At 41.7% G+C, this 11,883-nt stretch overlaps 1 protein-coding gene across 1 annotated transcript in view; it reads left to right on the top strand.

Annotated features, from left to right (window-relative positions):
* Positions 1-8,506, top strand: part of TARS (threonyl-tRNA synthetase) — a 17,474-nt gene extending 8,968 nt beyond the window's left edge. Inside the window, exons 10-17 of the mRNA XM_010008767.1 lie at positions 1-116; positions 201-338; positions 1,069-1,146; positions 3,347-3,447; positions 3,562-3,666; positions 4,258-4,330; positions 6,744-6,858; positions 8,277-8,506. Coding sequence (XP_010007069.1) covers positions 1-116; positions 201-338; positions 1,069-1,146; positions 3,347-3,447; positions 3,562-3,666; positions 4,258-4,330; positions 6,744-6,858; positions 8,277-8,425 — 875 coding nt within the window. The 3' untranslated portion in view covers positions 8,426-8,506. The remainder of the gene's footprint in view (positions 117-200; positions 339-1,068; positions 1,147-3,346; positions 3,448-3,561; positions 3,667-4,257; positions 4,331-6,743; positions 6,859-8,276) is intronic.
* Positions 8,507-11,883: the final 3,377 nt, after the last annotated feature.

The following is an 11,883-nucleotide window of genomic DNA, read 5'->3' as shown; positions in this document are numbered from 1 at the left end:
GACTGGCTGACTTTGGTGTCTTGCACCGCAACGAGCTGTCGGGAGCCCTCACAGGACTCACTCGGGTGCGGCGGTTCCAGCAGGACGACGCTCACATATTCTGTGCTATGGAGCAGGTATGGGCTGCTGTTACCCAAAGTCAGGTATTCAAATCAGACTGACTTTTCCCTGTTTGAGACTGTATTTTTATTCCCATAAAGATAGAAGAGGAGATCAAGAGTTGTCTGCAGTTCTTGCGTACTGTGTATGATGTCTTCGGATTTTCCTTTAAACTTAACCTCTCCACTCGTCCTGAAAAGTACCTGGGAGATATTGAAGTGTGGAATCAAGCTGAAAAGGTAAACAGTAGTTTTATTAACTCCTTGCACAAAAGGAAGGCTGCAGCTGGAACTCCTGGGAGAACATAATACCTTCTGAGAGGTATGGTGGCATCTGGCGAGGAGCAGTATAATTTTAATTACTGTATTCAGTTCAGCTTGGCTGCTGTACATAGCTTACTCTCCATACAGAAGCAGCCTCCATGTCAGAATCAAATAACCTCTCTCTCCTTCTCTTTTTGTAGTTTTTTTAATAATTAAAAAAAAAAAGCGGGGGGGGGAGGAGAAAACCAATTCCAGCAGCCCCTGTCGTAAGACTTACAGCCATTTTCCAAAATGCAGGTTGCTTTCATGATTAAAGAGGTGGGGTGAGCCCCTGCCGGTGCAGTGCTGGGGAGAAGATACAGCAGGATGAGACTAGTTGTATCAGGGTGGATCACCTCTTAGTGTTACCTACAAGCTTTGAGCTAGCATAAAGATTTCTTGCATCTTAGCTAATGCTGCTTGTTTAGCCTCTTCCAAAATGAATGCATTATATTTGTTTGTTTAAATTTGGTCTGATTTTCTTTCCTGGGGCTCTTCAAAAACTTTCCTTTTGCAGAAAATGAATGAGCTGCAGCAGTAACTGAGAAGTACTGAAGGAACATCAGTAGTGTCACTATCTGTAGCATCAGGTTGACTTGATTCTGTAACATGGAAAGAGAGCAAAGGATTGCAACAAAAACTAAGTGTTTGTGTCTTTGATCTGTAGCAACTTGAAAACAGCCTCAATGACTTCGGGGAGAAGTGGGAGTTAAACCCTGGTGATGGAGCTTTCTATGGACCTAAGGTTAGTATGTTGCTAGCCCTTCGCTGGGTTAGGCTTTTAAGTGTGGATGAGGCAGACAGCAGTTAAGAACTCCTTTCTTTCTGTAATTTTTGCAGTAAGAGTGCCAAGATGACATTTGCATTTGGCATGCAAATACTGTTCTTTGCAGTATAGGGGATGAAGAGAAAAAACCTTAAAGTCTTTGTGTATTTACAAAATGAAGCTAAATGTCACTTTCCCTAGAAAGACAAGTGTTCAGCATCTATTTGCGCAGAATGTTTACCAGATCACTTCAAACAGACACCTGACCAAGACAGTCTCCAGCTAGTTAACATCCTGTTCTAAGTTAATTAAACAAATACAATTGGGATCTAAATGCTGTTAATATGCAAAGTATATTTTTCATATCTTGTTATGAGCAAGGATGAGAAAATATCATGGCAATGCTCTTGGGTTTTATTCCTGGTCTTCTTGGTAAAGACAACTTCTATTTTTCATTCATTGTCCTGCACATTTCCTTCCAATTTAACATAGTAACTGCGTTTTTCAATGTCAGTATTCCTTTTCTAAAGCATTAGTCCTCTCTAGGTTAACTGTAGGATACAGAGCAAAATTGATTCTTAAACTGACAATGTGTTACAAGCTGAGATTGTAAAAACTGGGAACAGATTTTTTTTTTATAGTTACGTAATGCCATTCTAAGATGCTGTAGGGCTGAAATTCTGTGTTTTTCTAGATGCATAGATTCTGAAGTATTTGAGATACAAATAATAGTCTTTGATACTGGTTTTCCCATAGCTTTAACATTAATTTCATTAATTAAACCCAGTTTACATATATAAACAATTTGCTGCCTTAACAGAGCTGATTGATTTAATGGAAGACATGAACAGAAGGTGGCACTCTAAGCTCTGTGTTACCACAACCATTGCTACATTAGAAATAATCCTTTGGGTGATCACTGATTCCTAAGTAAAGAAAAAACACAAACCAAAACAAAAAAATAAACCTACTGGTAAAACAAATTTTTGAAGAATGCTGCTTTTACTGGCACAGTTTTTCAGCTTTTGTGTTGATGGTGAGTTTTGGTATTTAAAAAAACAACTTGCTTTGGTTCTCATGGTCTTTTTTAAACCTGTCACTTAAGTTTGCAGTGGCTAATTGGGGCTTTCTAGAAATCTCCTTGGTATCTTTGAGCATAAGGACAGACAGCCTTACAAAATTACCTTTAAGTCTTTGTGTGATAAACCTACACTACATTTATGTCTGTGTTCAATCATTTAGTAAAGTGGTTCTGATTTCTCTCTTTGTAAGCTAATTGAATCAATTTAATTTTATGAGTTGTAGGTGAAATGTGTTATAGCAGCTAATAATTCATAATATGAAATGCGAACAGGATTTAGTAATTTCCTCAGATAATTTGAAAGAAGGCAAATATCTACAGGAAACTTTGTTAACCTTAATTAACTTAATACTTGTTCCTAATACACCCTAGCCAAAGTAAGGCGAGCAAAGATGAAGCATTTTGCACGGGTTTTAATGGAAATTAGTTAAAGTTACATTTTTAAGTTAAGCTTTACATCTACCTTTCAACTATTTGAATATTGTTTTTTTCTTATTGTGTAACTGGGTGAGTTGAAATGAAAGAAGGTTGTAAGTAACGTATTTTGACTGTAGATACTCATAGTCAGAACAAGTGTCTTTGGTTAATGTGATCCGAACTGATAAGTGGACAATTTAATAGTAGGATTTTCTTCCCATGTTTGCGCCCTGAATTTGTAGCATAAGCTACAAAATATCAAATACTGCATAATAAAGGAATATAAGTTTGCCAGTTTGAGGTTGAAGGAATCTAATTCTTGGCAAGACAAGTTCTGTTCTGATCTTGCACTTGCTCTTGCATGCTGCTGAATTCCCTCAGTGAAAGTCCCGTGAGAGTCCCATATTGAAACAAAATACATTGCCTGAGGTATTAAATGTAGTTCTCCCAAATGAATGTCTCCACTTCATCACTCTGTTTTCTGTTCTAAGATTTTTCATCAGAACCTGCAAATCATTCTTAAGGCCTCATGTAGGCTGAATTAAAAGTATATTCTCTAAAATGACATGTAGTTCCTCTGCATTGAACGAAACCTTCCATCTTAAAGCAGTGAGTTTGCTTGCAGAGGGACATGCTTGTGTCTTAAACAGTAATAAAAGTTTGTGTCTTCTTGTTTCTAAGATTGACATTCAGATTAAAGATGCCATTGGCCGCTACCACCAGTGTGCTACAATCCAGCTTGACTTCCAGCTGCCAGTCAGATTTAACCTCACCTTTGTCAGGTAAGCACTGATGGTTTTAATTGCTATATAATCTAGCTTTCCTGTCACTGACAGGCATAAGTTTACATAAAGAAAAAAACTTGAACTTAAAAAAACCCCCACCTTTCTTCACAGCCACGATGGTAATGACAAGACTAGACCAGTTATCATTCACCGTGCAATCTTGGGATCTGTGGAGAGAATGATTGCCATTCTAACTGAAAACTATGGAGGCAAATGGTAATGTAGAAAAGCAGATTCATTATTCCAGTCTGGGCTAACACTTTGTGTAGAAGAGAAATTATCCCCAAGCATGCAAGAATCAAGAGGGTTTGTTCTGCTTCCTTGCTTCAGACTAACCTTGGGGTCAGTCCTTCTGAACCATCTTGCTTGGGTATTAAGTAATTGTAGATACGGTAGACACTTCATGGTACCACTCATTCAGCTGTAGCATGCAGCTTGGCTGCCCAAGGTGTGTGTCTCTCAATTGCTTTTGCAGCTGGGCTGCCTTGTAGCAAGTCTTTTATGTAGTCCTTTACCTGCTATGTTATTAGTTAGTAATAAGCTCAACAATCCAATTATGATTTGTTGGCTGTTGTAAAACACAACCCAAATCTCCAGATCAAAACTATTTCTGTCCACGCTGCAATTCTTCTAGACACTCAGTTATTTTGGGAAGATAAATTGTAAAGAGTACAGGCCTGTCATCAGCTCTGAACCCAATCTAAGCAGCTGTATGTTGTGTAAATTTTAATCCTATCTGTTAATAGGATTTCTAATGCTAAAAAAATATTGAAAACTATATAATCTTGCTTTCTTTGTTTATTGAAGGCCACTCTGGCTGTCCCCACAGCAGGTAATGGTGATACCAGTTGGACCAACATGTGATGAATATGCTCAAAAGGTGAGGCATGGGTTTTGGGGGCTTTTTTTTCAGGATGTTGTATTCAGTTGAGATACTTTGTTATTAATTGTTAGTATAGCTATCCTAGGTAAATGTTATAAGGCTTTTCATATAACATTGTATCTCTTTTATATTGCAACAAGTAGCTGTTAGATGTGTCCTGTGTGGGAGGAACAGAATACCTAGCAGGACCAGAACCCTGGGCTTCTGCAAGGCCAACTTTGGCCTCTTCAATCAATTATTAAGAGAAGTTCCATGGGACAGGGTACCAGATGGTAAAGGGGTTCAAGATTGTTGGTCAACATCCAAGGACCACTTCTTCGAAGCTCAGGATCAGAGCGTCCCAGTGGGTAGGAAATCAAGTAAGGGAGCCAGGAGACCTGCATGGTTAAACAAGGAACTGCTGGGCAAACTCAAGTGGAAAAAGAGAACCTATGGATCGTGGAAAGAGGGGCTGGCCACTTGGGAGGAATACAGGACTGTTGTCAGAGGATGTAGGGAGGTTGCCCTTCTGCCATGTATCATAGAATCATAGAATCATAGAATCTTAGGGGCTGGAAGGGACCTCGAGAGATCATCTAGTCCAACCCCCCTGCCAGAGCAGGGTCACCTAGAGTACATCACACAGGAACTCATCCAGGTGGGTTTTGAATGTCTCCAGTGAGGGAGACTCCACAACCTCCCTGGGCAGTCTGTTCCAGTGCTCTGTCACTCTCACAGTAAAAAAATTTTTTCGGATATTCACCTTGAACCTCCTATGCTCCAATTTGCACCCATTACCCCTTGTCCTATCACTGGTCATCACTGAGAAAAGCCTAACTCCATCTCCCTGACACTCACCCCTTACATATTTTTAAACATTGATGAGGTCACCCCTCAGTCTCCTTTTCTCCAAGCTAAAGAGACCCAGCTCCCTCAGCCTTTCCTCATAAGGGAGATGTTCCACTCCCTTTATCATATTTGTAGCTCTGCACTGGACTCTTTCAAGCAGATCCCTGTCCTTCCTGAACTGAGGGGCCCAGAACTGGACACAATACTCCAGATGTGGCCTCACCAATGCAGAATAAAGTGGGAGGAGAACCTCTCTTGACCTACTAACCACACCCTTTCTAATGCACCCCTGGATGCCATTGGCCTTCTTGGCCACAAGGGCACATTGCTGGCTCATGGTCATCCTCCTGTCTACCAGGACTCCCAGGTCCCTTTCTGCTTCACTGCTCTCCAGCAGGTCAGCCCCCAACCTGTACTGGTGCATGGTGTTTCTCTTCCCCAAATGCAGAACTCTAAACTTCCCCTTGTTGAACTTCATCATGTTTCACCCCGCCCAACTCTCCAGCCTGTCTAAGTCTCTCTGAATGGCAGCACAGCCTTGTGGTGTGTCAGCCACTCCTCCCAGCTTAGTGTCATCAGCAAACTTGCTGAGGGTACATTCTATACCCTCATCCAGGTCGTTGATGAAGATGTTGAACAACGTCTCCCTTATGAGGAAAGGGTGAGGGAGCTGGGTCTCTTTAGCTTGGAGGAGACTGAGGGGCAACCTCATCAATGTTTAAAAATATGTTAAGGGCAAGTGTCAGGAGGACAGAACCAGGCTTTTTTCAGTAATGTCCAGTGATAGGATAAGGGGCAATGGGTACAAGCTGGAGCATAGAAGGTTCCACGTAAACATCAGAAAAAACTTCTTTCCTGTGAGAGTGACAGAGCCCTGGAACAGGCTGCCCAGAGAGGCTGTGGAGTCTCCTTCTCTGGAGACATTCAAAACCCACCTGGACACGTTCCTGTGTGATGTGCTCTAGGTGACCCTGCTCTGACAGGGGGGTTGGACTGGGTGATCTTTCGAGGTCCCTTCCAACCCCTAAGATTCTGTGATTCTGTGTCTTAAAGAGGACCTGACATAGATTTTGGGCATCTGAGCAACAAATGCTGATCTTTGTGAGGCTTTTATTTTTGGAAAATTAGGTTTTTTCTCTAGCTCAGGAGCTCTCATATCCTTCAGGTTTTAGTCTCCCATGCCCATATGCAGCAGTAAGAAAGGTGAAGATGAGTCTTTGCATGTTCAGTTATCAGACCTTCTCTTGAATTTCTTTTGTGCGTGCTATATATAAATAAAATAATCTGTGAAATAATAACAAGAATCTGCTAAAGTTCCACCATCCTGGTGCCTTTCACAGTATCAAGTGACTCCTCAGCCTAAAACATTAGATATTCCCATGACTAATTAGTTATTTACTGTGTATGTTCTTGCATGATAGCTGACCTATTTCCATTTCTTGATCTGGGCTCATCTCCAGTGCCTGAGCTAATGATGATGCCTCTGGTTTATGGGTCAGATACACTTGACTGGCTGAAGTCTACAAGTCCTAAGTAGCTTATTGTCATGAATATCCCAAAGTTCAAACACTTTTTCTTCTAGGTCAGGCAGCAGTTCCACAATGCTGGATTAATGGCAGATGTTGATGTAGATCCTGGGTGCACCCTGAACAAGAAGATCAGAAATGCTCAGCTTGCACAGTACAACTTTATTCTGGGTATTGTACTTATCCTGGCTGACTGTCTTTCATAGATTATATTATTTGATCTTTCTTCTGTGAGCAAGTAAGAGAGTGGTAGTGTTTCAGGTCACTTTGCTCCTGAAAGTCTCCATTGCAGAGTGCCACTCCTGCCTGAATGATCGGCCTTCCTGGTTTGTATAGCTGTCACTGGAAGGAGGTCACTGTGTCCTAAGGTATTACTGCTGCTTTAGAAAAAGCAATTTGCTGTCTTTTGATCAGCAGTGTACACACATATTAAATATATATATATATATGTAATCATAGAATGGTTAAGGTTGGAAGGGACCTTAAAGGTCATCAGGTTCCAACCTCCCTGCCATGAGCAGGGGCACCTCACACTATGCCAGGCAGCACAAAGCCTCATTATATTAAATGTATACATGAAATCTCTTGCTCTTTGTCAGTCAGATTGTGAAGTGATTTTTCCACACTTCTACATCTGCTCCCGCCTCCTCCCTTCCCCAATAATTTCTGTTCTTGATTCAAGTGTGGCAAAAGTAGTATAATTTTCACTGCAATCAGCAGTGATGCACTTCTGAACTCGCATGCACAGGAGAAGACTCCTCCACAAGAGGGTGATACAGGGACAGTTAGAAACTGACTCTGAAATTCGTGACTTGAAGCACCACGTTGGTCGTGTCACCTAAACTGAGGCTTTAGCATTTAACCTAAAACTGTCTGGGACCCATTAGAGTAGAAGGAGCCTTTAGCAAAGAAACTCTACCCTGAACACAGTTATTTTGTTCTTTAAAACTTTAAGACACAACCATATTATATGTTCCAAGACCACAAACAAATCATCAGCCTATTAGGGAAAAAAATCTCACCTAACTTATGTTCAGAAGTGGTTTTCAAAGAGTTGTTGCACTGAGTGTAGGTTGGGCACCAGAGAAATGCAATCTCCTGTAGCAACCATGAAGTATATTATATAAAATTGATATTAGTAAAGAAACATACCAAATAATCTTGGTATCTGTATCTTAATGTGTGTAAGTAAAATAGTCCTAGGATTTTCCAGTAAACTCTTGCTGTCTCTGTAAAGAAATCAAACAGCTACTGTTTATTTACAATCAAGTTGTCTTTCTGATCTTTGGCTGTGGAGTATTTTGAGTTTATTTCTCATTCTGACTCTGTGGCTCTCTTAATAAGTCAGTCAAGCCGGATTTACTAAGTTTACTCGTATTTTGCTAAGTTGCTCTTTGTAACATGCTAAAACCTATTAAATTATATGAGATCAAGTAAAGCTTGTTACAGAACTAAGTGAGGGGAGCTGGGAGGAGGGCAAATAAGGATTTGATGTGCAGGTTTTTTTAGTACGCATAAGTTTTAAGTAAGTGGGAGTGAAAAAAGAGCTTGGTAAAAAGCTCATTCCTTTGCATCTTGGTTGTTTCTAGTTGTTGGTGAAAAGGAGAAGGCGAGTGGAACAGTGAACATCCGCACCCGGGATAACAAGGTGCATGGGGAGCGTACGATCGCGGACACTGTGGAGAGGCTGCTGGAACTGAAGGGCTCCCGCTCCAGGCAAGCTGAAGAGGAATTTTAACACCATCTGCTCTACCTGGCATAAAAAAAAGATTCTTAAGTTTCCTAATTCAGTTAACCAGAGTTTTTTTGTGCTGAACCAGATTTGAAATATATTTTGCATTGGACATCTTGCTTACTTTAGCAGACATTTTTCTAACGTCAGAAATGTCTCTTTTTGTAAAAAAATCAGTTTTTCACAAACCTTGAAGTAAAATTTCTTGGCCTTTAACCAATGACAGATGAAACAAGATGAAATTAATTTCTGTGACTGCAAGGGAAAATTGAAATGTTAACCAGGTATGCCCTGTTTAGAATTAAACACACATGTATTTCATGAAAGTTAAACAGAAGACCTTGTGTTTAAGAAGCCACACAGTAATCATGATGCAGCAGCTTTTGGAGTGTCTCCTTTAGCAAGGAAGGCAATACCTTTCAGTTTTCTCTGCTGGTTACACCAGTTAAATATGTTGAACTTCTCAGTCAGATAAATGGGGAAACTGAGATCTCTTCCGTTCCACAGCAGCTGGTGCCTTTGAGAGTGTCTTGGCTCTCAGTGCTGTGGGGCTGTCTGCTGAAGAACACCAAGCTGCCAACCAAAGCCAGCTGCATCCTTTTCCAGAGGCAGTATCTGAAATGTGCTGGCTCTGAGGGTAAGGTCAGTGCAGCTGTAAAAAGGGGATAAGACTGTGTGGAAGAGGTTGGGCATAGCAGGGCCAAAAAAGCAGCTAAGAAAACCGGGATTCTTGGAAACAGGGTTTTTCTATTCTTACCCCTGAGCTGTCCTTTCAGTAAGGCTGTATATGTCACAGCAGAAACAAGAAGGTACCAAACTGATAGGATAATGATTACTTTTTAAAGACAATGTTATTTTTCGATTTAATAGTTCCAGTTCCCTTCGGTGGATGCCTGTAGTCCAGGGCATCACATATTCAATTAGCAGCCCCTCCTGTCTCAGGTGAGGGATCTTGTCAGTTGGCTTGGGGATAATTTTTTTGTTGTTTTTTTGCACATCTGCCTGAAAAGAGGCTAATGTCTGTCACTGACAAAAAATAAAATCATGGTCTGAGGTTTTTTTTGTTTGGTTCTTGTTTTTTTTATTAATCTTAACTGGCCTAAGCAGCTTCTGAAGGTGGCTTTTAAAAAGAAAGCTATTGCATTGGCCATAGGAAAGATGAGACAGATCTGAGGACAGGTTTGAACCATCCTGTTGTTTGGAAACCTCCACATCTCACTGTTTCCTTTGTTATCTGGGCAGAAATATGTTATCCGGCCTTTTCTCACCTGTCTGTCTCTTAACATATCAACACTGTTAATTCAGTCTCCCCAGCAACTTGGAACTATTTCCTCCTCCTTTGATTCATTTAGAGTAAACTTTCCACTTAAAAGCTGTGGAACAAAAATATAAAGGGAGGGGGAGATGCACGTTCCTGCACAATGAAAGCCTTGCTGCTTTCAGAATTAAGCGAGTCATTATTTTCCAACATATTGCCAACACAAGAAGGACATGTAGATCCTCAAGCAAGTCCAGAGAAGGGCCACGAAGATGATCAGAGGGCTGGAGCAGCTCTCATATGAAGACAGGCTGAGAGACTTGGGGCTGTTCAGCCTGGAGAAGAGAAGGGTCCAGCCAGATCTTATAGAACCTTCCAGTACCTGAGGGGACTACAGGAAAGCTGGGGAGGGGCTTTTTACAAGGGCTTGTAGTGAGAGAGAATGGATTAAAACTGGATAAGAGGAGGTTTAAGTTACACATTAGGAAGAAATTCTTTAGTGTGAGGGTGGTGAGACAGTGGCACAGGTTGCCCAGGGAAGTTGTGGCTTCCCCATCCCTGGAAGTGTTGAAGGCCAGGATGGATGGGGCTTAGAGCAACCTCGCTAGTGGGAGGTGTCTGCCAATACAAGGAGATTGGAACTAGGTGATCTTTAATGTTCCTTGCAACCCCAAACTATTCTGTGATTCTCTGATTTTTTTGTATTGTGCACCTGCTTTACTTCACTGTGAAGAGACTGTTGCTTAAGCAAAAGAGCAGAGTCAGATGTTGTCTCTCCCTCGGGCAGAAGAATTTCATCAAATGTTCAACTAAACCCAGAGTAGATACCAGTACTGCTTGGGAAAAGAGCTGCCAGCAGAGTTTCCCTTTGGAATCGTGACTCAAAGCACCTTTCCACCAGGCTGGAGCATTTGTTGATCTTCAGAGAGCTCAGCCCTTTGTTTTGCAGGAGTGCCAGGTGTGAGACACCAGTGCTGTAAAACACCAGCCACTGACTGCTGTGTCTGGCTCAGCAGGTGTCAGTCTTGGGCAAGTTATCCTCCTAGAGATACCTTCATTAGTTTTGAACACCTATACAACAGCATATACATGAAAAACAAATACCTGTATCAATATGTTTTTATGAACAACACCTGAGGGTACAATCCAGTACAGTATCTATCTCCAGCAGGGTGTCCCCAGAACCAAGGTGTCTGCATCAAAACGGTGACCAGTGCTGTGCTTAAGTGCCATCTGAACTGCTCTTTGCTGTTTCAGCTTCTCCAGCTTGACAGGAGCTGTGGGCATACAGAAACAAAACTGGCCTGGCCTGAGCAGCACGACCTCTTGGTTCAACCAGATGCCCTCTGAAGAGCAGGCTTTGGTCACTGCTTATTACTTTTGGTAGGACTAAGCTCTCATGAGGTACTGTGCATGCCACCTAAGGCAGGAAGATGCAAATTTGGTGTCACAGTTTGGTGGGACCACTGGTCAAGCAGGACGGAAGCCTTTGCATAATTCTTCTAAGGGTCTCAGAAGGCTGAAAGCCACCTCTCAAGGTCTGCAGAACGTGCTCTGATTACCAACACTAGGCAGGAGAAATAAAACAAATCTTGCAGCTTGGTTTTGAGTCTGTATGTCCCTAGGGAGGTTTTAATGGGAATGTTTATCACCTGATGTTTACCACAGTCTCCTCCATCCCATGGCCATTTCCTGTGAAGCAGCTGATAAATTAAAGCTCCAATTCTGCTTTACTTCACACAAGTTCTGATTGCTTGTACCTTTAAGCAGATTTCAAAGCAAGCTGCTGAAGGAGCACACAAAATGACTGTGAATGGCTAACCTTAGGATGCCTAACCTGATAGATTCTCCAAGTATATACAAGTAAGGTCTGACAGGAATATCTGTACCTGGCAGGAGTCTTTGCCAGCCTTCAGTTTTCTGTGAGATTCCACAGTTCTGCAAACTCCCCGCAAAGAGTTTTCCCTAGCCCAGAGCCACCTGGATGCTGCCACAACCCACAGTAATTCCACTAAGACTCTTGCTGTCATATCTTAGGATGGAATTCCCACAGTGACTGATCCTACTTCCTCAGTTACACCACTGGGACAATATCTGATGCAGTTTCCATTTTCAGATTCAGCGATGTCATGTGAACCCTTCTAAAAGCAACAAAGCATCAGCTTTAGGGAGAACCAAGCTGCAAGGTAACTAGTTAAGTCGTGTA

The sequence above is a fragment of the Chaetura pelagica genome, unplaced genomic scaffold (genome assembly GCF_000747805.2).
Source record: "Chaetura pelagica isolate M959 unplaced genomic scaffold, ChaPel_1.0 scaffold31, whole genome shotgun sequence".
NCBI classification, from domain to species: Eukaryota; Metazoa; Chordata; class Aves; order Apodiformes; family Apodidae; genus Chaetura; species Chaetura pelagica.
This window is presented reverse-complemented; position numbering and strand designations above follow the sequence as displayed.